At 45.9% G+C, this 26454-nt stretch overlaps 2 protein-coding genes across 28 annotated transcripts in view; both read left to right on the plus strand.

Moving 5' to 3' along the window:
• ODF2 (outer dense fiber of sperm tails 2) overlaps positions 1 to 5425 on the plus strand; it is a 46378-nt gene extending 40953 nt beyond the window's left edge. For 25 of the 26 annotated variants that reach the window (XM_054519429.2, XM_054519425.2, XM_054519433.2 and 22 more), the window contains 4 exons: positions 458 to 558; positions 2881 to 3043; positions 3485 to 3610; positions 4532 to 5425. In XM_054519429.2, the coding sequence (XP_054375404.2) occupies positions 458 to 558; positions 2881 to 3043; positions 3485 to 3610; positions 4532 to 4720 (579 nt within the window). In that variant the 3' untranslated portion in view covers positions 4721 to 5425. 26 annotated transcript variants of the gene reach the window in all.
• Positions 5426 to 9146: 3721 nt separating this feature from the next.
• The window catches only part of GLE1 (GLE1 RNA export mediator), a 37166-nt gene continuing 19858 nt past the window's right edge, over positions 9147 to 26454 (plus strand). Inside the window, exons 1-3 of one of the 2 annotated variants that reach the window (XR_010136418.1) lie at positions 9147 to 9366; positions 13425 to 13646; positions 20372 to 20482. Coding sequence is in view for 1 of the 2 variants with exons in the window: in NM_001132194.1 (NP_001125666.1) it covers positions 9268 to 9366; positions 13425 to 13646; positions 20372 to 20482 (432 nt within the window). In the remaining variant the exon portion in view is untranslated. 2 annotated transcript variants of the gene reach the window in all.

The following is a 26454-nucleotide window of genomic DNA, read 5'->3' on the forward strand; positions in this document are numbered from 1 at the left end:
TTGCCAACTCGAAAGGATTGACAGATTTCCTGTTGTCTTGCCTGCACTTGTCCCCAGTTAAGAGGAGGCTGAGATCAATAGTACCAGCAACATAACAGGTAAAGCTCTGTGGTTGGTTTGTATGGGCCAGTTAGCCCTGCCAGCTGTTTCTGCCTTCTCATGTCTGTCCTGGATCCTAGCTGGGCCTCTCTGAGTGGCCTCCCCTGATCAAGAAAGCATCTTTGTCATTCTTTAGCATCAAACCTGGTTTCTCCCAGTGTGGGGAGAGCCTTTTGTCTTTGGAGTTGGGCCTAACCTGTCCCTGCTGTCCTTTCTCCTCTAGGTTGTGCGTTGAGACTTGGACGCCTGCTGAGGGCACTGTGCCCCTTTCCTGGGTGTGGACAACAGGTCATAGGGAAAGGGGAGGGCTCTAGCGGGAAATTCCTTTGTAAACCAGTCTGTGTTGCTGTCATTTTAGATCGAACACCAGGGGGACAAGCTGGAGATGGCGAGAGAGAAACATCAGGCTTCCCAGAAGGAAAATAAACAGCTGAGTCTGAAGGTGGATGAACTGGAGAGGTTAGAGGCACTTGGTCCCATCTCTGTCCTCTTCCTAGGACCTGAGACTTTCAGCCACTTAGCTGTTTTTTGCTTAGTGTGCGGAAGTGTTTGAGGGACTCGAGGCCCTGGAAGGTACTAGGCAGACCTCAGAGGAAAAGCTGCTTCCATTTCAGTGGTAAGCATTGTGGGAGAGAGCAAGTGGGCCTCTCAGCCTGAGGAGACACTCCATGACAGCGTGAGCAGGATCTGCCCACCTGTAGGCACCACCTGTCCCAAAAGGCATGCCTGGTCCGGGCCTGCCAGCAAGGCCCAGTTTGAATGGAGCAGCCAGTATACTGTGGTGGGGACACTTCCCCACTCTTTTCTGCCCTTTCTTGCCAGTCACCCTTCCCAAGACCTTTCTGATCTGACCCTTCTCTGTTATTTACGGATTGTTGGAGGCAGTCAGAGGTGAAGGGTACAGCTTTGGGAATCAGAAGCCCTGGCTTTGGGGCCTAGCTCTGCCACTTAACAAGCATTGTGATCTTGAGCAAATCATTTAATTCCTTTGAAGCTCAATTTCCTCCTTTTGAAGAAAGGGTCAAGGTAGAGTTAATTTATCTATCTATCTATCTATCTATCTATCTATCTAATCTATCTATCTATATCTATCTATCTATCTATCATCTAATCTATCTATCTAATCTATCTATCTAATCTATCTATCATCTCACTCTGTCACCCAGGCTGGAGTGCAGTGGTGCAATCTCAGCTCACTGCAACCTCGACCTCCTGGGCTCAAGCAATTCTCCTGCCGCAACCCCCCAAGTAGCTGGGACTACAGGCGTACGCCACCACGCCTGGCTAATTTTTGTATTTTTTGTAGAGATGGGGTTTCGCCGTGTTGCCCAGGCTGGTCCTGAACTCCTGGGTTCAAGTGATCCACCCACCTAGGCCTCCTAGAGTGCTGGGAGTATAGGCGGGAGCCACCACACCTGGCTGATAATAATCTTTTCATGGTGTTGGTGTGAGTCTTCAATGATATAATCCTGGTAAAGGTCCTAGCATGTTACCTGACGTAGAGAATCGCTCAATATAGCTTAGCATATGTTATTAGTTAGCTGGTATTATCCCAGTTTTAAATATGAGGAAACTGAGCTTGGGGAGGAGTTAAGTGACTTTCCCAGCATCACACTGTTGGCACCTGGCAAAGCATGACTTAGACCCGTGACTGTCTTCCTCGAGAGCTTCTATGAGCATCTGTAAGAGGTAGGCAAGAGGCCGGGCGTGGTGTCTCATGCCTGTAATCCCAGAACTTTGGGAGGCCAAGGCGGGTGGATCATGAGGTCAGGAGATCGAGACCATCCTGGCTAACACGGTGAAATCCCATCTCTACTAAAAAAAAAAATATATATATATATATATATATATATATAAAATTAGCCGGGCGCAGTGGCAGGCGCCTGTAGTCCCAGCTACTCAGAAGGCTGAGGCAGGAGAATGGCGTGAACCCGGGAGGCAGAGTTTGCATTGAGCCGAGATAGCGCCACTGCACTCTGGCCTGGGCGAAAGAGCGAGACTCCATCTCAAAAAAAAAGAGGTGGGCAAGAGTCCTCCAGCCCTGGTCCCAGCCTTAGTTTCAGAGGTGAAGGTGCCTGACGTCCTAGGAGGCCCTAAGTGCCCCAGGTGGCCAGTACACTTGCAAGGAGGCTACAACCAAGTGGGCTCCTTCCAGGCTCCACCTCTGCTCTGCCCTGCTGGCCTTGGAAATGGCAGCTAGATCCCGCAGGCCCTGCAGAGCTCCTTAAATTGGAAGGCGTCCTGGAAATGCACTGAGGACAGTGTGTGTATATCGGGATGGCCATATTTGCCCTATGGCTGGTCACACAAGATGTTGAGTGGTGTAGCTGAAGTCCCTTTGCTGTGGGAGGCAGCAGTGAACAGCAGAAGTTGCGGGCTTAGGTTTTGGTTACAGACTTGCCAGCTGTGCTGACTTCAGGCCAATGGATTCCCCTCTCTGAGGCTCAGTTTCTTCATCTCTAAAGTGGGGATAATAATGGTACCATTTTTCTGAGCTGCAAGTTGCTGTGTTCCATGTGATGCTATCCACACTCAACAAAGCCCACGGTCAGTCTCTGCTTGTGTTCCCACCCTTCACTCTGTTCTCTAACCAGTTGCTCCAGCTGCACAGTTCTTTGGCCGCCTTGCTGATCTGCACATTTCTTTGGCTTATTCCTGTGGCTCGTTGGAGATTCTTGGCATGATGAGATCCCCAGTCCAGGAGAGGCTGGCAGCCCCCTGGCGGGGTGGAACATGACAGGTTGGGGTATGCCCAGGATCTGATTGAGTGCTTTCACCTAGGAAACTGGAGGCGACCAGTGCCCAGAATATCGAGTTCCTACAGGTGATTGCCAAGAGGGAGGAGGCAATCCACCAGTCCCAGCTGCGGCTAGAGGAGAAAACACGGGAATGTGGGACCCTGGCAAGGCAGTTGGAGAGCGCCATTGAAGATGCGAGGAGGCAGGTCAGTCCCGACTTCATGAGTGACTAGCTCTGTGACCTTGGGCAAATCACCTAACCTCTCAGCTTATTTCTCCATCTGAAAAATGGGCACACAGTAGTACCGGCTTCATGAATTAGTTGTAAGGATCACATTTTCATTGTAGAGGGCTCAGCACTTGATATCTGATGATTGCTCATTTACTCACTACCCTCTTGAGCCTCACATAGGCTTACCACATCTTAGGTGGTGACTCCTGGAGCACTGGGAAAGGGCAGGCAAATCTGGGTGGCAGGCATAGTCCCCATAGTTAGTTCCTGCCCCAACGTTCTAGAGAACACAGTCCACAATGATGTGCAAGTGCTGTCTGCAAGACCAGATAGTGGGAGGGGCCCAGCCTTCTCTTTGCCAAGTGTTCCCCATGTCCGGTAAACCAGTCTCATGTCTGGGCCTTTGAATGTGCAGGTGGAACAAACCAAGGAGCACGCGCTCTCCAAGGAGCGAGCAGCCCAGAACAAAATCCTGGACCTTGAGACCCAGCTGAGCAGAACCAAAACGGAACTGAGCCAGCTGCGGCGGAGCCGTGATGATGTGAGTCAGGCTGGTGGGCCGGGCTAGGAGAGCGGGCAGCAGACCTAGCTTCTGTGGGGCCTGTGGGCCAAGGTGTTTTGTTGTTACTGTTTTTGTGAATATGACATGGTTTTATTTTTCTCCAATCACTTTCCTATCCCTTAAGGATATCCTGGGTAGATATTTATTTATTTATTTAGAGACGGAGTCTCCCTGTGTCACCCAGGCTGGAATGCAGTGGTACCAGCTCACTGCAACCTCTGCCTCCTGCGTTCATATGATCCCCACCCCACCCTCAGCCTCCCAAGTAGCTGGGATTACAAGTATGTGCCACCATCCCTGGCTACTTTTTTGTGTGTATTTTTAGTAGAGATGGGGTTTCGCCATGTTGGCCAGGCTGGTCTTCAACTCGTGATCTCAAATGATCTGCCCACCTTGGCCTCCCAAAGTGCTGGGATTACAGGCGTGAGCCACTGCACCCAGACTCTTTTTTTGTTTTGTTTTGGACAGAGTTTTACTCTGTCACCCAGGCTACAGTGCAGTGGTGCTGTCATAGCTCACTGCAGCTTCAAACTCCTGGGGTCAAGCAGTCCTCCCACCCCAGCCTCCTGAGCAGCTAGGACTACAGGCGCACACCATCACACCCAGCTAATTTTTGTATTTTTTGTAGAGATAGAGTCTCACTATGTTGCCCATGCTGGTCTTGAACTTCTAGGCTCAAGTGATCATTCCGTCCTGGCCTCCCGAAGTGTTGGGATTATAGGCATGAGCCACTGTGCCTGGCCTTAGAATATTTTCAGAAAGAAACCCCATACGCATTAGAAGTCACTCCACACTCGCCTCCCCAAACCTCCTGGCAACTCCTAAGAAAGTCCCTATGGCTCTATGGATTTCTATTTTGGACACTGCACAGCGGGCCCATGCTCTGTTTCTCCTCGTTAGGCGGACCGCCGCTACCAGAGCCGGCTGCAAGACCTGAAAGATCGCCTGGAGCAGTCCGAGAGCACCAACCGCAGCATGCAGAACTACGTCCAGTTCCTCAAATCATCATACGCCAACGTGTTTGGGGATGGTCCCTACTCTACCTTCCTGACCAGCTCTCCCATCCGCTCCCGATCTCCTCCTGCCTGAGGCCACCTATCAGGGCCTGGAGCCCTGACGGAAGCCATAGGAACTCCAGAGTTGCCAAGCCATAGCTGGGAAGCCTGGTGGTTTTCCTCTCCCAGTGATAAAATGGGTTCAGGGTCTTGTCCTTAGCTACTAGCTCTAGAAAAGTCCCGAAAGCAGCAGAAGGTGAAGCAGGAAGCACTTGGTTTTCTCCTCCCTGATACAGTCACCTGTTGGAAGTGTTAAAATTTCCTCGACAGGCGTTAAATTTACTACTACATTAGGGTACCGCATTTTAACTTACCATGACTTTGCTCCTTCCTTTCCTGAGAAAATATTTCCACTGGATTTTTTCCACCAGTCCCCTTACAGCCCTCATTGTTTTAGGAATCTCTCTCTCAGGTTTTTTCTGACCTAAACCAGCAGGAAGTCGTCCTGGGCTGTAAGCACCATCACTTGCTTTTTTTTTTTCTGATTTCACAAGTGTGGTGTTTTCCCAAGGCTCCCTTCCCAAGCTCAGTGCAAACCTCTCACTCCCAAGTTTCTTTGAGGCCACTTGCCCCCAAGCACTTCACAATAGACCCTCGAGGGCTTGTGTCCATTTGGCCTTTTACAAGTGTAATGCCAATTTCATTGATTTTTGTTTCTTTTTGCCTGATTTGTATCTCCGGAATGCATTTATTCTTGAAATATTTGTGTGATTTTACAAAAAGCTTTTGTAATCAGTTATTTAAGGCTCCATTTGATGATTTCCTTTACCCAACCACTCCTCATCCCTCCTCTAAAAAATGATTAAGTAAAATGCTGCAGGAGAGCCAGTAGACATTTTTAAAGTACTTGGTGCCTGAAACATCAGGCTTCTCATTTCATTTTAGCTCAGGTTGGTGCTTTCACATTGTAATCAGTGAACTGTCAGGAGGGAACAAACTGTAAGAAGGATTGCTTGGTGTTTTAGGGTAGATCACTTTAGCTGTTAGGAAGAGGATGGGATAGTGTACGGTAGATATTTTTAAAATGTGAATTGGTTTCTGAATAAGAATCTGGACCATTTTTGTTCACCATTTTTGTTCGTACTGTGCTAACCTCTGCCCTTCTGATTCTAGCTAGTATTGGCCTGGGTGGTCCAGTCTTCTCACCTCTCAGCCACTCTAACTCAACTCTAGAGAATTTCTTCTCTGTTCTTTTTTCTTCTGGAGACAGGGTCTCTGTCACCCACGCTGAGTGCAATGGCGGGAACATGGCTCACTGCAGCCTTGACTTCCCTAGCTCAAGCAATCCTCCCACCTCAGCCTCCACAGTAGCTGAGAGCACAAGTGTATGCCACCATGCCCAACTAATTTTATTATTTTTTGTGGAGACAGATCTCACCACATTGCCCAGGTTGGTCTTGAATTCCCGGGCTCAAGTGAACCTCTCATTTTGGCCCCCCAGAGTGCTGGGATTACAGGTGTGAGCCACCACACCCAGCCTTCTCTGTGTTCTTGAATCCACCTAGGCATCTGGATTTCAAAGACTAGAAATCTCTTTTCTCTACCAAATTTTGAGGATATTTATAGTTTCCAGCTTTCAGTTTTTCCAACAAAGGTAATTCCAGCTACCATTGCCAAAAAAACTAATTCCATTTTTATACTCTTAACGTAAATAGACATGAACTTATAATAGGTGAAAGACCTTCCTGAGAAAGGACATTTGACAAACTTCCATCAACATGTATATATATCTGTATAACTCATTATTATTTTTGCCAAACTAGAGAAAACCTCAGTGCAGGGCACTGCTATGTAACTCTGGTGTGAGCAACACCTCTCTTGGAGTCCCTTGCTGGGACTCTGGGACTCTTCCAACAATTTTTCTTTTTAAAATATTTTTATTACAAGAAGTCCAGAGAATTTTTAAAAACTCAGAAAATGAAAAATGTTCACATTGCTCATACTCCAGAGAGAATTCTTCCTACCTGAAACTGAGATCTCACGAGGTGGTGGACAATGGAAGGGTCAGAAAGTCTGGGGTCCCAGTTAGAGCCGTCTCTGGACAGTTGGGACTCATTCTATTTTTATTGAGATATAATTCACATAAAATTCACTCTCTTTATTTTTTTGAAACAGGGTCTCCCTCTGTCATCCAAGCTGGTGTGCAGTGGCACAATGATGGCTCACTACAGCCTCAACCTCCTGGGTTTAAGGGATCTCCTGCCTCAGCCTTCTGAGTAGCTGGGACCACAGGTGCATGCCACCATGCCTGGCTAATTTTTGGATTTTTCTTTTTTGGTAGAGGCAGGTCTCATCATGTTGTCCAGGTTGGTCTCAAACTCCTGGGCTCAAGCAATCCTCCTACCTTGGCCTCCCAAACTGCTGGGATTACAAGCATGAGCCACCATACCTGGCCTAGAATTCACCCTTACAAAGTGTATATATAGGCCAGGCATGGTCACTCACACCTGTAATCCCAGCACTTTGGGAGGCCAAGGCGGGTGGATCACCTGAGGTCAGGAGTTCGAGACCAGCCTGGCCAACATGGTGAAACCCTGTCTCTACTAAAAATACAAAAATTAGCCGGGAGTGGTGGTGGACTCCTGTAGTCCCAGCTACTTGGTAGGCTGAGGCAGGAGAATCACTTGAACCCAGGAGGTGGAGGTTGCAGTGATCCAAGATCACACCACTGCACTCCTGCCTGGGCAACACGGTGAGATTCTGTCTGGAAAAGATAAAGTGTATATATAATTCAGTGGTTTGTAGTATATTCACCAAGTTGTGTAGCCATCACCATTATCTAATTCTAGACCTAGTTTTTTCTTTTTCTGAAATGGAGTCTCGCTCTGTCACCCAGGCTGCAGTGCAGTGGCACCATCTCGGCTCACTGCAGCCTCTGCCTCCAGAGTTCAAGGGATCCTCCTGCATCAGCCTGTGGGGACTATAGGTGCATGGCACTGTGCCTGGCTAATTTGTGTATTTTTTGTAGAGACAGGGTTTTGCCATGTTGCCCAGGCTTGTCTGAAACTCATGACCTCAGGTGATCCGCCCACCTTGGCCTTCCAAAGTGCTGGGATTACAGGCATGAACCACAGCGCCCAGCCAACCAATTTCATCACTCCCAAAAAAGAAACGCCATACCCATTAGCAGTCACTCCCCATTCCCCTCCCCCAGCCCCTGGTAGCTAGTCATAAAGTTTCTCTGACTCTATAGATTTGTCTCTTCTGCATATTTCACACAAGTGGAATTGTCCAACATGTGGCCATTCATGACTGGCTTCTCTCAGCATAATGCTTTCAAGATTGATGTTGCAGCGTATCATCAGCACTTTATTTTTATGGCCCCATAACATTCCATTATATAGATATGGTGTTTCCTTCTGCCAAACAGGGCTGGTTGCGATTCCAAAGAAGCACTATGGCCGGGCGCAGTGGCTCATGCCTGTAATCCCAGCGCTTTGGGAGGTCGAGGTGGGTGGATCAGCTGAGGTCAGGAATTCGAGACCAGCCTGACCAACATGGTGAAATCCCGCCTCTGCTAAAAATACAAAATAGCTGGGCGTGGTGACAGGCGCCTGTAGTCCCAGCTAGACGGGGAGCTGAGGCAGGAGAATCGCTTGAACCCGGGAGGCGGAGGTTGCAGTCAGCCGAGATCGAGCCACTGTACTCCAGCCTGGGGGACAGAGCAAGACTCTGTCTCAAAAAAGCAGCACTAAACCCAAAACATTTATTAGGGAAACTTACAGAGTGGGCTGCAGCAATTCTCGCGACAGACAGAAGCGGTGTTTCACCTAGGTACATCCTCACCGAGGGGTCAGGGTATGGAGTTTATATGAGGGTTTATGGAATTTGGCTAAAGGCAGGGGTCAGTTTCAGCGTTTTGGGCAATAACCTAGATATCCTTAGTGCCTGGGGATATGCAAGGCCCGTGTTTGGTTGCAAGTCTGCAGGAAAAAACTTGCAGCTGGTTGGGTACAGGGCAGTCAAGGCACTCTGATACTTGGTCAGTGCACAGAAAGCGGGGGAACTCGGGAACCGCACACATAGTACTATATTTATCCATTCACCAATGGATGGACGTTTGGGTTGCTTTCACTTTTTGGCTATTATGAATAACACTGCTGTGAACATTCATGGACAAGTTTTTATATATACATAGGTTTCATTTCTTTGGCATATATATATATATATATATTTACCTAGGAGAACTGCTGGGTCAAATGGTAATTGTTTAACCTTTTAGGAACTGCCAGACTGTCTTCCACAGTAGGTGCTTCATTTTACAGTCCCATGAGCAGTGTATGAGGGTTCCAGTTTCTGCACAGTCTGAAGGCACAGACCAATTTTCTGCAGCCCCGGAGACAGGCAGCTGGTGGTCACCTCTGAGGAACGTGCCCCGACGCCCAAGCCCTGCGCGCAGGCGCACTGGCGGCAGGGTGGGAGCGCGGGAGCGTCGCCGGAGGTGGGGCGTGCAGGCGTTAGGGGCGGGGCTGTGCTGCGCGCGCGCCCCGGAAGCGGAAGCCTGTGTGGCTTCCGGGCGGCTGAGTCTAGGGCTTGTTTGGTCGGAAGCGGGGCCTCAGAGAAGCTGCCTCTTAGCCAACCATGCCGTCTGAGGGTCGCTGTTGGGAGACCTTGCAGGCCCTACGCAGTTCCGACAAAGGTCGCCTTTGCTACTACCGCGACTGGCTGCTGCGGGGCGAGGTAAGCGGTGGCCCTAGAGGACGTAGGCCCTTCCGGCCCCTCGCGACCGAACCCTTCTCCTCCCTAGCCCTTGGCACGTTCTGCTCCCGGGAACCCGTGCAGTCTAACAACCTGCATTTATTTCTTGACTTCTGTGTGTACATCCCTCTGTCGTGGGGTTTCTGTCCTCTCCAGCCTATTTTAGCGTTTCGGGGAGCTCCCCTGACTTCACAGGTGCCCCGCGCTCTGAAGGCTTCATTGCTACCCTCTGCCAGTTGGGCGCCTTCTCCGTTCTGCAGTTGTCAAAGCAATCTTGGCCCCAGGCTCAGTTAACTTACTGTATGTCTCATGTGCTGGGAGCTCTAGATTTTGCGACGAACGATTGACACGACCTTATCCATTGCTACCAGTGAAATGACCAAATTTTCAGATTGATTTGGCAGACCTGGAAAGTGAATGGGGGCGTGGTCACCGTACCTAGCATTTGCAAAGCTCTGCGCTAGAAGTGGAGGGATGTGGAGAGTTAAGGCCGAGCTCCCATTCCCGAGTCGCTGCTAGTTAGCTACAGATAAGACGTTGTCCTGCATCCTCAGACTTCTTGGGAAACAATCCTAAAATATTTCCCTGTCTTTTATGTTGTTGACAGTTTTGAAAAATACAGACCTTACATTCTGTAGGTTGACTGCCAGTATATGTGCTTTCAAACCACCAGACCAAGGTTAAGCATTCCTGGCAGGAATACCACAGAAATGATGCCATGGCTTTCTCAGTAAGTCACATGAGGAGACACACAGATGTCAACTCATCCCAACACTGGTGATGCTAATCTTGATCACCTGGTTAAGTTATCGGCCTGGTCTCTCTCCGTTTAAAATTCGTCATTTTTCCCTTAGTAATTGTTGGTAAGTAATAATGCCAGTATCCTTTTTTCTGGGCAAACTTTCATCCTCCATGGCTTTAGCATTCATTGATGTTTTCCACATGAATCGATCACCTCTATGACGTTGCCAGATCCTGTTTCTTTATATCCACTATTCCTTCTGCATCTGTTAGTTGGCATTCTACTGTAAGGAGGTGCTTTCTTTGTTGTTTAGTTATATTGGTATGGACTCATGGATTTCTATTTTATTTAGTGAGTTGTAATCCATTACTTTTATCATTTATTTATTTTATTTTAAATGTCCCAGGTTTTGTAAGCTTGTATCAAAATATCACATGCAAGGCTGGGCGTGGTGGCTCAGGCCCGTAATCCCAGCACTTTGGGAGGCCGAGGGGGACGGATCACTTGAGGTCAAGAGTTCGAGACCAGCCTGGCCAACATGGTGAAACCCCATCTCTACTAAAAATACAAAATTAGCTGAGCATGGTGGTGCATGCCTGTAATCCCAGCTACTCGGGAGACTGAGGCATGAGAATTGCTTGAACCCTGAAAGCAGAGGTTGCAGTGAGCCGAGATTGTGCTGCTGCACTCAAGCCTGGGTGACAGAGTGAGACTGTGTCTCAAAAAAAAAAAAAAAAAAGTAGCCTTGTAAATATATACAACAATTATGTATTCATAAGAATTAAAAAGAAAAATGTCCCAGATTTGGCTACTGGGTGCCTCATTAAGTTGGTTCCTGTGTTCCTTTGACATATTTCCATCTTTCGTTGACGTTTCTTTACTTTTTGACACAAAAAGGTGTCCCAGGTGCAAGTTTCCCTGTCTTAATCCTGGAATCAGCTATTTCTCCAAAGAGGCTGACTCTTTTGAAGTGGAGGATGGTGCTGTATTGACAAACCAAGATCTGGGAGTTTAGTGTGTTGAGATTCTTGATTGGGTATCATTGCTTCTAGGCCTTCTCAGTAGACAGAGCTAGGAAATAATACATATCTAAATATGTACACACATCACCACACACACATTTATGTACTGTCTGTAACTATCTGTGTGTACATATATATTATAAAACCATGACTTCATACTGATAAATGCCACTTCCAACCCAGCACTTCACTTTTCTTTCTAATCTTACCCCATCCATGTTTGTAAATATGTTACCTAGCACTGAGAAGTTTGGCTCCTGTTATTCTCCATATGTTTACTTATTTGCTCAATCAGTTTACTTTAGCTCATTGTAGCAATCTCCAAACTACTCTGGTTTTTTCATTTATTTATTATATCATAGGTAATCAGTACTTATTTTCTCATACAAAGATGTTCCAGGCTCATCTTATATTTTTCTGCCTCCAGCTCTGGAACTTACCTTTTCTGCAGAGACCCCTGGTTTCCTTTGATTTAAAATGAAATTTACAAACCAAGATCTGGTACTAGATATGCTCATTATTACTACTAAGGGTGTATACATACATATCCATAGCTATTTCTATTTTTTTAAAAATTATTAGGCCGGTTGTGGTGACTCATGCCCATAATCCCAACACTTTGGGAGGCTGAGGCAGGACGATTGCTTGAGGCCAGTTCAAGCTGGGAGCCAGGCTTGGTGTCTCACACCTGCAATCCCAGCACTGTGGTAAGCCAAGGTGGGCAGATCACTTGAGCCCAGAAGTTCGAGACCAGCCTGGGCAACGTGGAGAAACCTCACCTCTACAAAAAATACAAAAAAATTAACTAGGTGTGGTGGTGCGTTCCTATAGTCCCTGCTCCTTGAGAGGCTGAGGTGGGATTATTACCTGAGCATGAAAAGTTGAGGCTGCAGTGAGCCATGATCGTGCCACTGCACTCCAGCCTGGGGAACAGAATGAGACCCTGTCTCTCAAAAAAAAAAAAATATATATATATATAGCTGGGTGTGGTGGCCCACACCTGTAATCCCAACACTTCGGGAGGCCGGGTGGGTGGATCACCTGAGGTCAGGAGTTTAAGACCAGCCTGGCCAACATGGTGAAACCCTGTCTCTAGTAATAATACAAAAATTAGCCCGGTGTGGTGGCGGGCGCCTGTAATCCCAGCTGCTCGGGAGGCTGAAGCAGGAGAATTGCTTGAACCCGGGAGGTGGAGGTTGCGGTGAGCTGAGATAGTGCCACTGCACTCCAGCCTGGGTGACAGAGCAAGACTCCATCTCAAAAAAAAGTATGGGCACACAGTGGCTCACGCCTGTAATCCCAGCACTTTGGGAGGCCGAGGCGGGTGGATCACCTGAGGTCAGGAGTTCGAGACCAGCCTGACTAACATGGAGAAACCCCGAATCTACTAAAAGTACAAAATTAGCCAGGCATGGTGGTGCATGCCTGTAATCCCAGCTACTCAGGAGGCTGAGGCAGGAGAATCACTTGAACCCGGGAGGTGGAGGTTGCGGTGAGCCAAGATCGTGCCATTGCACTCCAGCCTGGGCAACAAGAGCGAAAGTCTATCTCAAAAAAAAAAAAAAAAAAAAGACCTCCTGGGCAACATATCAAGACTCCATCTCTATAAAAAACGAAAAAATAATTAGCTAAATATAGTGATGCATGCCTGTACTCCCAGCTGCTGGGGAGACTGGTTGAGGTGGGAGGATAGCTTGAGCCCAGGAGGTCAGACTACAGTGAGCCATGAGTAGGTCATTGCACTCCAGCCTGGGTAACAGGGTGAGACCCTGTCTCAAAAATAATTAATTTTAAAAATGAAAAAATATATGCATCTAGGTTTGTGTAAGGATGCTTTACAATACTCGCACAATGACAAGATCACCTAACACTGTGTTTCTCAGAACTTGCCCCCATTGTTAAGTGACTGACATTCTACTGATTGTGTATACGGTAGCTTACTTCAGAATTCCTCGTGTTCTTTTCAGTGCTTTAGATTGCTTTCACATATGCTTTAATGGGAATCTTTGTGCATTGTCCCTTTTTCTGTAGTTAGGATTATTTAGTCTGATTTTCATTAGAAGGATAGTAGTCAAGGTCATTATTAACAATCGGATGAAGTCAAGGTCATTATCAAGAAACCACTGTACTTTGTTTTCATCCTATTGTTAATACATTACTTTGGGTCTTTGATGTTTATTTATTTAGGCCTTCTTAGATGTTCAGTAAGGCATGTAGTGGATTATACTGAGATCAGTTGACATGTAAGTTGAGCTTAACCCTATTCTTCTCTCTAGGATGTTTTAGAAGAATGTATGTGTCTTCCCAAGCTATCTTCTTATTCTGGATGGGTGGTAGAGCACGTCCTACCCCATATGCAGGAGAACCAACCTCTCTCTGAGACTTCGCCATCCTCTACATCAGCTTCAGCCCTAGACCAACCCTCATTTGTTCCCAAATCTCCTGACACAAGCTCTGCCTTTTCCCCAGCCTCCCCTGCAACACCAAATGGAACCAAGGTAAGGTTGTGATCAGCTTAAGACAAAAGACATGGTGGCTGCAAAGTCAAAATGTTTAATAATGTCATATGACAGTGACCATACCCTAGGGAAAATAATGATTACTCATTGTTGTAGCTGTTTGTAGAGACAATGTTGACAGCACCATTCAGTGTTCTCTTTAGACAGATCCAGAGGGAGAAAAATCCCCTCTATTCTTAGTACCCAGAATAGTATAATTAATTTCATGAGCAATTGGATTTTTTTTTTTTTTTCTGATGAACGCTGCATCTGTTTAACTGATACGGTCTCCCTTTTTGTGTTATCTGCTGGAAGAAGGCTTAGAGTGAAATGTATACCTTCTCTTTAAGTTTACATGCCTTCTCTCGTTGGTTCTGTAGGAGATTTTACCCTATTCCTGGCTCTGTTTTGTCCCTGCCTTTGTTTTTTTGTTATTTCTCCCACTTAAAAATGCTAAACTGGGGCCATTTCCTCTCAGAAGACCCCTCTCTCTCACTAGAGAGAGAGCTATTTTCCTTTCTCTTTCTCTTGCCTATTAAACCTCCACTCCTAAACTCAAAAAAAAAAAAAAAAAAGTTAAATTGGACCCAACACAGTGGATCATGTCCATAATTCCAGTGCTTTGGTGGAAGGCCAAGACAAGAGGATTGCTTGAGCCCAGGAGTTCAAGACCAGCCTGGGCAACATAGTGAGACCTTGTCTCTCCAAAACACTTAAAAATTGGCTAGGCATGGTGGCTCGAGCTTGTAGTCCTAGCTACTTGGGACGTTGAGATGGGAGGATCGCTTGAGCCCAGGAGTTTGAGACTATAGTGAGCTGTGATCAAGCCATTGCACTCCAGCCTAGGCAACAGAGTGAGTCCCTATCTCAAAAAAAAAGTTAAATTTTGGAGGTGTTTTAAAATTACTTTTTATATACTTCTAGAGGTAGTTTGTATATATACAAATATACGTGAACACATCTTCTTCTTCACCCCCGCTTTTTTTTTGAGCTGAGGTCTGTCTCTGTCAACCAGGATGGAGTGCAGTGGCATGAACATGGCTCACTGCAGCCTCCACCTCCCAGGCTCAATCCACCCTCCTGTCTCAGCCTCCTGAATAGCTGGGACTGCAGGTGGACACCACCATACTTGGCTATTTTCTTTTTCCTTTTTTTCCTTTTTTTTGAGACGAAGTCTTGCTCTGTCCTCCAGGCTGGAGTGCAGTGATGCGATCTCAGCTCACTGCAACCTCTGCCTCCCGGCTTCAAGTGATTCTCCTGCCTCAGCCTCCTGAGTGGCTGGGATTACAGGCACCCACTATCACGCCCGGCTAATGTTTGTATTTTTAGTGGAGATGGTGTTTCACCATATTGGCCTGGCTGTTCTCAAACTCCTGACCTTATGATCCGCCCACCTCGGCCTCCCAAAGTGCTGGGATTACAGGTGTGAGCCACCACACCCAGGCTTTTTTTTTTTTTTTTTTTTAAGATGGAGTCTAGCTCTGTCACCCAGGCTGGAGTACGGTGGCATGGTCTCGGCTTACTGCAACCTTTGCCTCCTGGGTTCAAGCGGTTCTTCTGCCTCAGCCTCCCAAGTAGCTGGGATTACAGGTGTGTGCCACCATGCCTGGCTAGTTTTTGTATTTTTAGTAGAGATGGGATTTTGCCATGTTGTCCAGTCTGGTCTCAAACTACTGACCTCAGGTGATCCACCCACCTCCGCCTCCCAAAGTGCTGGGATTACAGTCGTGAGCCACTGTGCCTGGCCAGTTTTTTTTTTTTGTTTTTTTTTTTGTTTTTTTTTTTTTTAAACATAGAAAGTGTATTTTTTTTCTTTCTATCTAATAGTTCATCTTTTAAAATATTAGTCTTTAAAAAATATTCTTTGTGGCCAGGTGTGGTGGCTCACACCTGTAATCCCAACACTTTGGGAAGCTGAGGCAGGTGGATCACTTGAGGTCAGTAGTTCGAGAGCAGCTTGACCATGGTGAAACCCTGTCTCTACTAAAAATACAAAATTAGTTGGGCGTTGTGGCGCATGCCTGTAATCCCATCTACTTGGGAGGCTGAGGCACTAGAATTGCTTGAACCCGGGAGATGGAGGTTGCAGTGAGCTGAGATCATGCCATTGCACTCTAGCCTGGGTAACAGAGCAAGACTCAGTCTCAAAATATATATATATTTTGAGACTGAGTAAATAATAACAAAATAAATAATATATATATTATTATAAATATAAATATATATATCTATTTATGTTTATTTTGTTGTTGTTGTTGTTGCCAGAAAAGGTCTAGGTACTTTAAAATATATATTTTTAGCAACTGAACATCTTAAGGAAAAAAATGAACCTCCACCTAAATGTCATACCTTATATAAAAATTAACTCAGCCGGGCGTGGTGGCTCATGCCTATAATCCCAGCACTTCAGGAGGCCAAGGCAAGTGGATCACTAGGTCAGGAGATCGAGACCATTCTGGCTAACACGGTCAAACCCCATCTCTACTAAAAATACAAAAAAAAAATTAGGCAGGCGAGTTGGCAGGCGTCTGTAGTCCCAGCTACTCAGGAGGCTGAGGCAGGAGAATGGCGTGAACGCGGGAGGCAGAGCTTGCAGTGAGCTGAGATTGCGCCACTGCACACCAGCCTGGGCGACAGAGCAAGACTCCATCTCAAAAAAAAAAAGAAAAATCAAAGTGATGATGGACTTAAATGTAAAAAAAAAACCTGTAAGCCTTTTAGAACTAAAACATAACCAGAATCTAGGGCTGAGTGAAGATTTATTTATTTATTATTTATTTATTTATTTATTTTTGAGACGAAGTCTCGTTCTTGTCCCCCAGGCTGGAGTGCAATGGTGCAATCTCGGCTCAATGCAACCTCCGCCTCCCGGGTTCAAGTGATTCTCCTGCCTCAGCCTCCCGAGTAGCTGGGACTACAGACGCCTGCCACCACGCCTGGCTAATTTTTGTACTTTTAGTAGAGATGAGGTTTCACCATGTTGGCCAGGCTGGTCTAGAACTCCTGTTCTCAGGTGATCTGCCCGCCTTGGCCTCCCAAAGTTCTGGGATTACAGGCGTGAGCCACCGGGCCCGGCCTGGGTGAAGATTTATTTATTTAATATTCCTGAATTAGCAGAACTGTAGAGAAGGAGAATAGCTTAGAGATGAGGCATGGGGAGGAAGTGGTGTGGCTATAAATATAGGTGTGACCTGGGGAGGTTGGTGGTGATAGAACAGCTTTGTATCTTGAGTGTGGTGGTGTTTACATGAATCTACATGTGATAAAATTACATAGAACTATACATAAGCACAAATGAATGCCTTTAAAACTGGTGAAATCTGAATAAGCTCTGTGGATTGTACCAATATCAATTTACTGGTTTTGTTATTTTATTGTATTTATGAAAGACATTACTATTGGGGGAAACTGGGTGAAAAGTACATGTGACCTTCCTGTATGTATTTTTGCAACTTTCTGTGAACACTAATTATTTAAAAATTAAAATTTTTAAAAAGTATTTTTATGAGCAGGTTCTTGGCAACAGATTCTGATCTGATCCTGCCAGTATTGTGGCGTGCCCTCAGGTGGGCCACTTTTCCTCAGTGGACTTCAGTGTCTTTATCTGTAAATCTCATTCTGGACCAAATTGCTGAGGTCTTTTTTTTTTTTTAATACAGAGTTACTATTGGGGGAAACTGGGTGAAAAGTACATGTGACCTTCCTGTATGTATTTTTGCAACTTTCTGTGAACACTAATTATTTAAAAATTAAAATTTTTAAAAAGTATTTTTATGAGCAGGTTCTTGGCAACAGATTCTGATCTGATCCTGCCAGTATTGTGGCGTGCCCTCAGGTGGGCCACTTTTCCTCAGTGGACTTCAGTGTCTTTATCTGTAAATCTCATTCTGGACCAAATTGCTGAGGTCTTTTTTTTTTTTAATACAGAGTTTCGCTTTTGTTGCCCAGGCTGGAGTGCAATGGCGCGATCTTGACTCACTGCAACCCCAGGTTCAAGTGATTCTCCTGCCTCAGCCTCTTAAGTAGCTGAGATTACAGGCATGCGCCACCATGCCTGGCTAATTTTGTATTTTTAGTAGAGACAGGGTTTCACCATGTTGGTCAGGCTAGTCTCAAACTCCTGACCTCAGGTGATCCACCCGCCTTGGCCTCCCAACATGCTGGGATTACAGGCATGAGCCACCGTGCCCAGCCTGAGGTCATTTTCACGTATAAAATTCCATAATTTTTGGAGCCACTGCACCTGGCCTAATAAATTCTTAAATGGTTTTATGTAATGGATTGTCACATTATTTAGGAATTTTGGGTATTTACGTAAGAAAAACCAAGTTTGGCTTAAGGGACTGAGGGAAGTATTAATTAGTTCATATAACTAGGAAGTCTAGGAGTGCATTTGGAATCACTTAGATCTAGGAACATCTACATTCTGCATCTTTCTGCTTGACATTATTTATTATTATTTTTCAAACATCTCACCCACATAGGATTGATTATTTTTGACTCAATCTAGTGACCCAAACATGGGGCTTTGCCTCTCCATTTCTCAATTATTGGTTTCATTGTTGAGATAGACTAGGTGGCAAGATGGCTACTGGTAGCCATGGACTCAACATCTTCTTAGGTTAGCATTCCCAGATAGCTTCATCAGAAAAGTTCAAAGATATCCATGTCAGGTGTGTTAATGAAAATAAAAAAGCTGGGTGTGGAATCCCAGCACTTTGGGAGGCCAAGGCAGGTGGAACACTTGAGTTCAAGCATTCGAGACCAGCCTGCGCAACATGGGGAAACTCCATATTTACAAAAAAATTACTTGAACATGATAGCTCATGCCTACGGTCCCAGCTACTCAGAAGGCTGAGGTAGGAGGATCCTTGATCCTGGAAGGTCACAGCTGCAGTGAGCCTAGATAGCACCACTGTATGCCAGCACGGGTGATAGAGTAAGACCCTGTCTCAAAAAAAAAAAAAAAAGAAAAAAAGGCGGGGTGCGGTGGCTCACACCTGTAATCCCAGCACTTTGGAAGGCCAAGGCGGGTGGATCACGAGGTCAAGAGATCAAGACCATCCTGGCTAACATGGTGAAACACCATCTCTACTAAAAATACAAAAAAAATTATCCGGGCGTGGTGGAGGGTTCCTGTAGTCCGAGCTACTCGGGAGGCTGAGGCAGGAGAATGGCGTGAACCTGGGAGGCGGAGCTTGCAGTGAGCCGAGATTGCACCACTGCACTCCAGCCTGGGCAACAGAGTGAGACTCCATCTCAAAAAAAAAAAAAGAAAAAGAAAAAGAAAAAAAATAGGCCAGGCACAGTGGCTCATGCCTGTAATTGTAGCACTTTGGGAGGCTGAGGTAGGAGGCTTGCCTGAGACTAGGAGTTTGAGACCAGCCTGGGCAACATGACAAAACCCTGTCTCTACAAAAAATACGAAAATTAGCCAGGTGTGGTAGCGTGCACCAGTGGTCCCAGCTACTTGTGAGACTGAGGCAGGAGGATCAATTGAAGCTAGAAGGTCCAGGCTGTAATGATCCATGATCACGCCACTATACTCCTGCCTGGGAAAGAGAGCGAGACCTTGTTTCAAAAAAAAAAAAAAAATTAGAAAAGTTCAAAGATGAACTCTGGCCTTCAGGTCATATTTTTCATTCCTCAAGTCCATACTGGGTGTAGGAGGATAGAAGACTTTTTTTTTTTTTTTTGAGACAGAGTCTCTGTAGCCCAGGCTAGAGTGCAGTCGCACAATCTCTGCTCACTGCAAGCTCCACCTCCCAGGTTCACGCCATTCTCCCGCCTCAGCCTCCTGAGTAGCTGGGACTACAGGCACCCGCCACCACGCCTAGGCACGTGCCACCATGCCCGGCTAACTTGGGTATGTTTGGTAGAGGCAGAGTATGTCTTGTGTATGTTTAGTAGAGACAGGGTTTAGTAGAGACAGGGTATGTCTTGTGTATGTTTAGTAGAGACAGGGTTTCACCATGTTGGTCAGGATAGTCTCAAACTCCTGACCTCGTGATCCGCCCACCACGGCCTCCCAAAGTGCTGGGGAAAAAGGCACCCGGCCTTTTTTTTGAGATGGAGCCTTGCTCTGTCCCCAAGGCTGGAGTGCAGTGGCGCGATCTCTGGGTTCAAGGGATTCTCCTGCGTTAGCCTCCATAGTAGCTGGGATTATAGGTGATGCCACCACGCCTGGCTAATTTTTGTATTTTTAGTAGGGACGGGGTTTCACCATGTTGGTCAGGATGGTCTCGAACTCCTGACTTTGTGATCCGCCCACCTCTGCCTCCCAAAGTACTGGGATTACAGGTGTGAGCCACCGCACCCGGCATGAGGATAGAGTACTTTGATAGCCAGCTTTCTCCTGAAGCCAGGAGGGTGGAAGCTTAGGGATGTGGGTTGGGGATACTCCATCCAAACCATCCCAGGACAAATGGACACTGATCTGAAGAAAGGGGAAACATTTTCTAGGCAGAGTAAAACAAACAAGTCAAAAAAAACATAGAAAAACCCAAAAAATCACCCAAAGTAACAAACATCAATTTATTAAAGAAAACAATTAGAACAAAGTCAGTGTCATTCATGAAAAGCAGACTAGTTCTGACCTAAATTTTTTTTTTGCTCTTGTTATTGGTAGTTGTTCATAAGTTGGGATGTGGTCTTTGTCTAGAAGAGATAACACCAACTTTACCATATTAAAAACTTAATTATTTTTCCATTTTCTGCTCATATAGGGCAAAGATGAGTCCCAGCACACAGAATCTATGGTACTTCAGTCCTCACGGGGGATCAAAGTGGAAGGCTGCATCCGAATGTACGAACTGGTGCACAGAATGAAAGGAACAGTAAGTGAACCCATGAAGGAAGGCAGCCTTGATCCTGCGAGTCACATTTCACTGCAGTTCCCCAGGGCGTAGGAATGGGCACTGTATGCTACTCATCCTTCCCACCTACTGTTTAGTTTGGGGGGTAATGTAATAGAGGTCAGGAGTGAGTGCACTGAAGTCAAGTCTGGTTTCAGATCCTGGCTGTTACATTTTACATGTGACTTTGGGAAAATTACCTAGCCTTTTCTGGCTTCCATTTACTTCTCCAAAATTTGGAAATACTGAGAAGATGGGACCCTAGCCTCTCTTTTTTTTTTTTTTTTTTTTTTTTTTGAAATGGAGTTTTTGCTCTTGTTGCCCAGGCTGGACTGGACTACAGTGGCGCAATCTTGGCTCACTGCAACCTCCACCTCCCAGGTTCAAGCGATTCTCCTGCTTCAGCCTCCCAAGTAACTAGGATTACAGGCTCGCGCCACTACACCCAGCTACTTTATTTTGTATTTACTAGAGACGGGGTTTCATTATGTTGGTCAGGCTGGTCTTGAACTCCTGACCTCAGGTGATCCACCTGCCTCAGCCTCCCAAAGTGCTGGGATTACAGGCATGAGCCACCATGCCCAGTCAGGACCTTAGCCTCTTGAAAAAAATAGCAGCACTATTTTAATTAATTTATTTGATTGTATTTTGTTTTTGTTTTTGAAATGGAGTCTTGCTCTGTTGCCCAGGCTGTAGTATAGTGGCACCATCTCAGCTCACTGCAAGCTCCGCCTCCCAGGTTCATGCTATTCTCCTGCCTCAGCCTCCCAAGTAGCTGGGACTACAGGTGCCCGTCACCACGCCCAGCTAATTTTTTGTATTTTTAGTAGAGACAGGGTTTCGCCGTGTTAGCCAGGATGGTCTTGATCTTCTGACCTCGTGATCCGCCTGCCTCGGCCTCCCAAAGTGCTGGGATTACAGGCATGAGCCACCGTGCCCGGCCTGTTTTTTGTTTTTGTTTTTTTTGAGACAGAGTCTTGCTGTTGTCGACCCGGGCTGGAGTGCAATGGTGCAATCTCGGCTCATTGCAACCTCTGCCTCCTGGGTTCCAGCAATTCTCCTGCCTGAGCCTCCTAAGTAGCTGAGATTACAGGCGCCTGCCACCACACCCGGCTAATTTTTGTATTTTTTAGTAGAGACGGGGTATCGCCGTGTTGGCCAGGCTGGTCTCAAACTCCTGACCTCAGGTGATCCACCCACCTCGGCCTCCCAAAGTGCTGGGATTACAGGCATAAGCCACTGCGCCCAGCCTGTGTTATTTTTTTAATTAGGAAAGCAATGCATGATCTTGTAAAAATGTTTCAGAGTACAGGGATTTAGAAAATGAAAGTCTTGGCCAGGTGCAAATGCTCATGCCTGTAATCCCAGCACTTTGGGAGGGTGAAGCAGGTGGATCACCTGAGATAAGGAGTTCCAGACTGGCCTGGCCAACATGGCGAAACCCCATCTCTACTAAAAATATAAAAATTAGCCGGGCATGGCGGCACATGCCTATAATCCCAGCTACTCGGGAGGCTGAGGCAGGAGAATCACTTGAACCCGGGAGGCAGAGGTGGCAGTGAGCCAAGATTGTGCCACTGCACTCCAGCCTGGGCAACAGAGCAATACTTTATCTCAAAAAAAAAGAAAAGAAAAAGAAAATGAAAGTCTTCTAACATCTTGTCTCATTGGTCATTAAGTCAATAAATATTTGCTGAGCACCTATGTGCTAGATGCTGTTCTAGGTCTAGATAAAACAGTAAACGTTGTAGACATAGAGCTTATGTTGTGGTGGGAAGAGACAGAAGTAAACCAGAGAAATAAGTAAAATATTTGGAACATTGTTGTAATCTGGGTGAAAGATGGTGGTTGCTTAGAGTAGGGTGGTAGCAATGGAGCTGGTGAGAAACGACTAGTTCTGCATATCAGAGTTGTTTTAATTCAAAGATTTATTTCCCGCATCTTTGGAAATTTTTCCCCTTGATTAGTTCACCTCTCCATTGCCTAAGTTAATCCTCTATATGTCCTATTCTTTCTTTCATTTTCCTTTTGTCTTATTGTTTTGTTTTCTAGAAGATTTCTATATTTTATTCTCCACCTGTTAATTGAAAAAATACATATGTATTATGTCTAATTTTCATGAGTTTTTTGTATTCTCCACTTGTTCCTTTTTCAGAGCATCTTATTCTCGTTTCTTATCATATTCAGAGCTCTTTTTCAGATTCACTTGTGTTCCTTGATACACATGTTCTTCTGGATTCATTTTTTTTTATTTGTTCATCTTGATCCCTTTTAGGATATAGAGATTCCTCAGTTATCTAAAGATCCTTATTGCTAGTAATCGATCAGAGATTCAAGGGGAATAATCAGACACAAGGTTATTAAGCTTTAGGACTTCCTAAGTGCCAGCATATTGTTTTGGAATACTAGCTCCCATACTGATTAGCTATTTCTGGACAGTTTATTCATTTTCTTAAAAAAGCCACTGTGCCTGGCCTATTTTTTTTTTTCCATATTCTATTAGTCACAGTAGTCATAAAGTCCGCTCGGGTTAAAGTAGAGGGTATGGAAGGACTGTCAGACAATTTGCAGATCTGTTTTAAAATCATTACCGCACAGGCCGGGCCTGTTGGCTCACACCTGTAATCTCAGCACTTTGGGAGGCCGAGGCAGGCAGATCACTTGAGGTCAGGAGTTTGACACCAGCCTGGCCAACACAGTAAAACCCTGTCTCTACTAAAAATACAAGAATTAGCCAGGCATAGTGGTGCACGCCTGTAATCCCAGCTACTCAGGAGACTGAGGCTGGACAATCACTCGAACCTGGGAGGTGCAGGTTGCAGTGAGCCAAAATCGCACCACTGTACTGCAGCCTGGGCAACAGAGTTGAGACTCCGTCTCTAAAAAATAAAAAGTAAAAATAAAATAGCTGGGCACGGTGGCTTGCACTGGTAATCCCGGCACTTTGGGAGGCCGTGGTGGATGGATCATGAGGTCGGGAGTTCAAGACCAGCCTGGCCAACATAGTGAAACTCCATCTCTACTAAAAATACAAAAATTAGCCAGGCATGGTGGCAGGCACCTGTAGTCCCAGCTACTTGGGAGGCTAAGGGAGGAGAATCGCTTGAATCCAGGAGGCGGAGGTTGCAGTGAGCCAAGATTGCGTCACTACACTCCAGCCTGGGTGACAGAGCGAGACTCCAAAAAAAAAAAAAAGCCGGGCACTGTTGCGGGAAGTCAGGGACCCCAAACGGAGGGACCGGCTGAAGCCATGGCAGAAGAATGTGGATTGTGAAGATTTCATGGACATTTATTAGTTCCCCAAATTAATACTTTTATAATTTCTTATGCCTGTCTTTACTTCAGCCTCTAAACATAAATTGTAAAGATTTCATGGACACTTATCACTTCCCCAATCAATACCATTGTGATTTCCTATACCTGTCTTTACTTTAATCTCTTAATCCTGTCAGTTGAGGAGGATGTTTGTTGCCTCAGGACCCTGTGATAATTGCATTAACTGCACAAATTGTAGAGCATGTGTGTTTGAACAATATGAAATCTGGGCACCTTGAAAAAAGAACAGGATAACAGCAATGTTTAGGAAACGAGAGATAACCTTAAACTCTGACCGCTGGTGAGCTGGGCGGAACAAAGCCATATTTCTCTTCTTTCAAAAGCAAATGGGAGAAATATCGCTGAATTCTTTTTCTTAGGAAGGAACATTCCTGGGAAGGAGAATACACGCCTGGTGGTAGGTCTATAGATGGCCCCCCGCGTATGGCCGTCTTTTATGGTCTGTAGACTGTAGGGGTGAAATAGACCCCAGTCTCCCATAGCGCTCCCAGGCTTATTAGGAAGAAGAAAGTCCTGCCTAATAAATTTTGGTCAGACCGGTTGCTCTCAAAACCCTGTCTCCTAATAAGATGTTATCAATGACAATGGTGCCCGAAACTTCATTAGCAATTTTAATTTCGCCCTGGTCCTGTGGTCCTGTGGTCCTGTGATCTCGCCCTGCCTCCATTTGCCTTGTGATATTATTACCTTGTGAAGTACTTGATGTCTGTGACTCACACCCTATTCGTATACTCCCTCCCCTTTTGAAACTCCCTAATAAAAACTTGTTGGTTTTACGGCTTGTGGGGCATCACAGAACCTACCGACATGTGATGTCTCCCCCGGATGCCCAGCTTTAAGATTTCTCTCTTTTGTACTCTGTCCCTTTATTTTTCAAGCCGGCCGATGCTTAGGGAAAATAGAAAAGAACCTACCTGACTATCGGGGCAGGTTCCCCAATAGGGCACCCGAGGCTTACGCCTGTAATCCCAGCACTTTGGGAGGCTGAGGCGGGAGGATCACAAGGTCAGGAGATCAAGACCATCCTGGCCAACATTGTGAAACCCCGTCTCTACTAAAAATACAAAAGTTAGCTGGGCGTGGTGGCACATGCCTGTAATCCCAGCTACTTGGGAGGCTGAGGCAGGAGAATTGCTTGAACCCGGGAGGCGGAGGTTGCAGTGAGCCGAGATCGTGCCAGTGCACTCCAGCCTGGGCGACAGTGCGAGACTCTGTCTCAAAAAAAAAAAAAAAAAAAAAAAAGCATATATATATATATATATATATATATATATATATATATATATATATAATACAATAAAATCATTATAGCACAAATGCTTGGCTCTTGGCTGTTTTGATCTAATGACTAGGGGAAGACAGCAAGAGTTGACTGTTTTGTCTACAAACATTCAGCCAGTAGCTCCGTTTTCAGCCCCATGAGGCCCACCTATATGAGTCGTGGCATTTCCCAGTCTTGAGACTCTGCAGTTCGGCTGGTAGATTGGCTCTTTGCTCCCATGAGGCATCGTCTGCTTATGTACGTGTGTGTGTGTCTGTGTGTGTGTGTATCCTTGGGTTTTCTCAGCTCTGCTCTATCATTTATTGCTTCTGCACTATTTTTTTTTTTTAAAGACAGGGTCTCGCGCTTTTGCTCAGGCTGGAATACAGTGGTGCAATCACCGCTCCTTGCAGCCTTGACCTCCTGGATTCAGGCATTCCTCCTACCTCAGCTCTCCCTACTTTCTAAATAACTGGGACTGCAGGTGTGCACCACCACAGCCAGATAATTTTTAAATTTTTGGTAGAGACAGGGGCCTCTCTGTTGCCCAGGCTGGTCTCGAACTCCTAGGCTCAAGTGATCCTCCCGCTTTGGCCTCCTCAAGTGCTGGGATTACAGATCTCAGCCAGTACACCTGGCCACTTCTCCACTGACTGTTTTCCAGAAGCACGTAGAAGATTTTTCCCTGCTGGTGACGTCTCTCGTGCTCTATGTGGTGTTATGTCTTTTTTTCTTTCCAATTCTCACTTTGACAGAGTCCCAGAGGAGAGGACATATATGCTTGTTTACAGTTTGCCTTCTTTTGCTGGAAGCTTTAAAATAAGTTTTAAGACTGGGTACAGTGGCTCATGCCTATAATCCCAGCAGTTTGGGAGGCCAAAGTGGGAGGATAGCTTGAGATCGGGAGCTCTAGACCATCCTGGGCAATATAGTGAGACCCTGACTCTATAAAAAATTTAAAAATTAGCCCCATGTGGTAGTGGGCACCTTTAGTCCCAGCTACTCAGGTGGCTGAGTTGGGATGATCCCTTGAGCTCAGGAGTTCAAGGCTGCCGTGAGCTATAATTGTGCCACTGCACTCCAGCCTGCATGACAGGGTGACACCCTGTCTCAAAAATAAACAAACAATAAAATATAATTATGTTTTAAAATAAAATAACATAATGTCTTAACAATAGATTTTGACATATCTCCATGCTAGCTGGCATCTCGTCATCTTTAAGGGCTGCATAGTATTCTGCAGTATGACTGTACTATAATACGTGTCATCATTCCCCAGTTAAGTGGTTTTAAATTTATTCCTGTTATCAACAGGGCTCCAGTGATCATTCTTGTACATATATTTTTGCACACACAT

The sequence above is a fragment of the Pongo abelii genome, chromosome 13 (assembly GCF_028885655.2).
Source record: "Pongo abelii isolate AG06213 chromosome 13, NHGRI_mPonAbe1-v2.0_pri, whole genome shotgun sequence".
NCBI classification, from domain to species: domain Eukaryota; kingdom Metazoa; phylum Chordata; class Mammalia; order Primates; family Hominidae; genus Pongo; species Pongo abelii.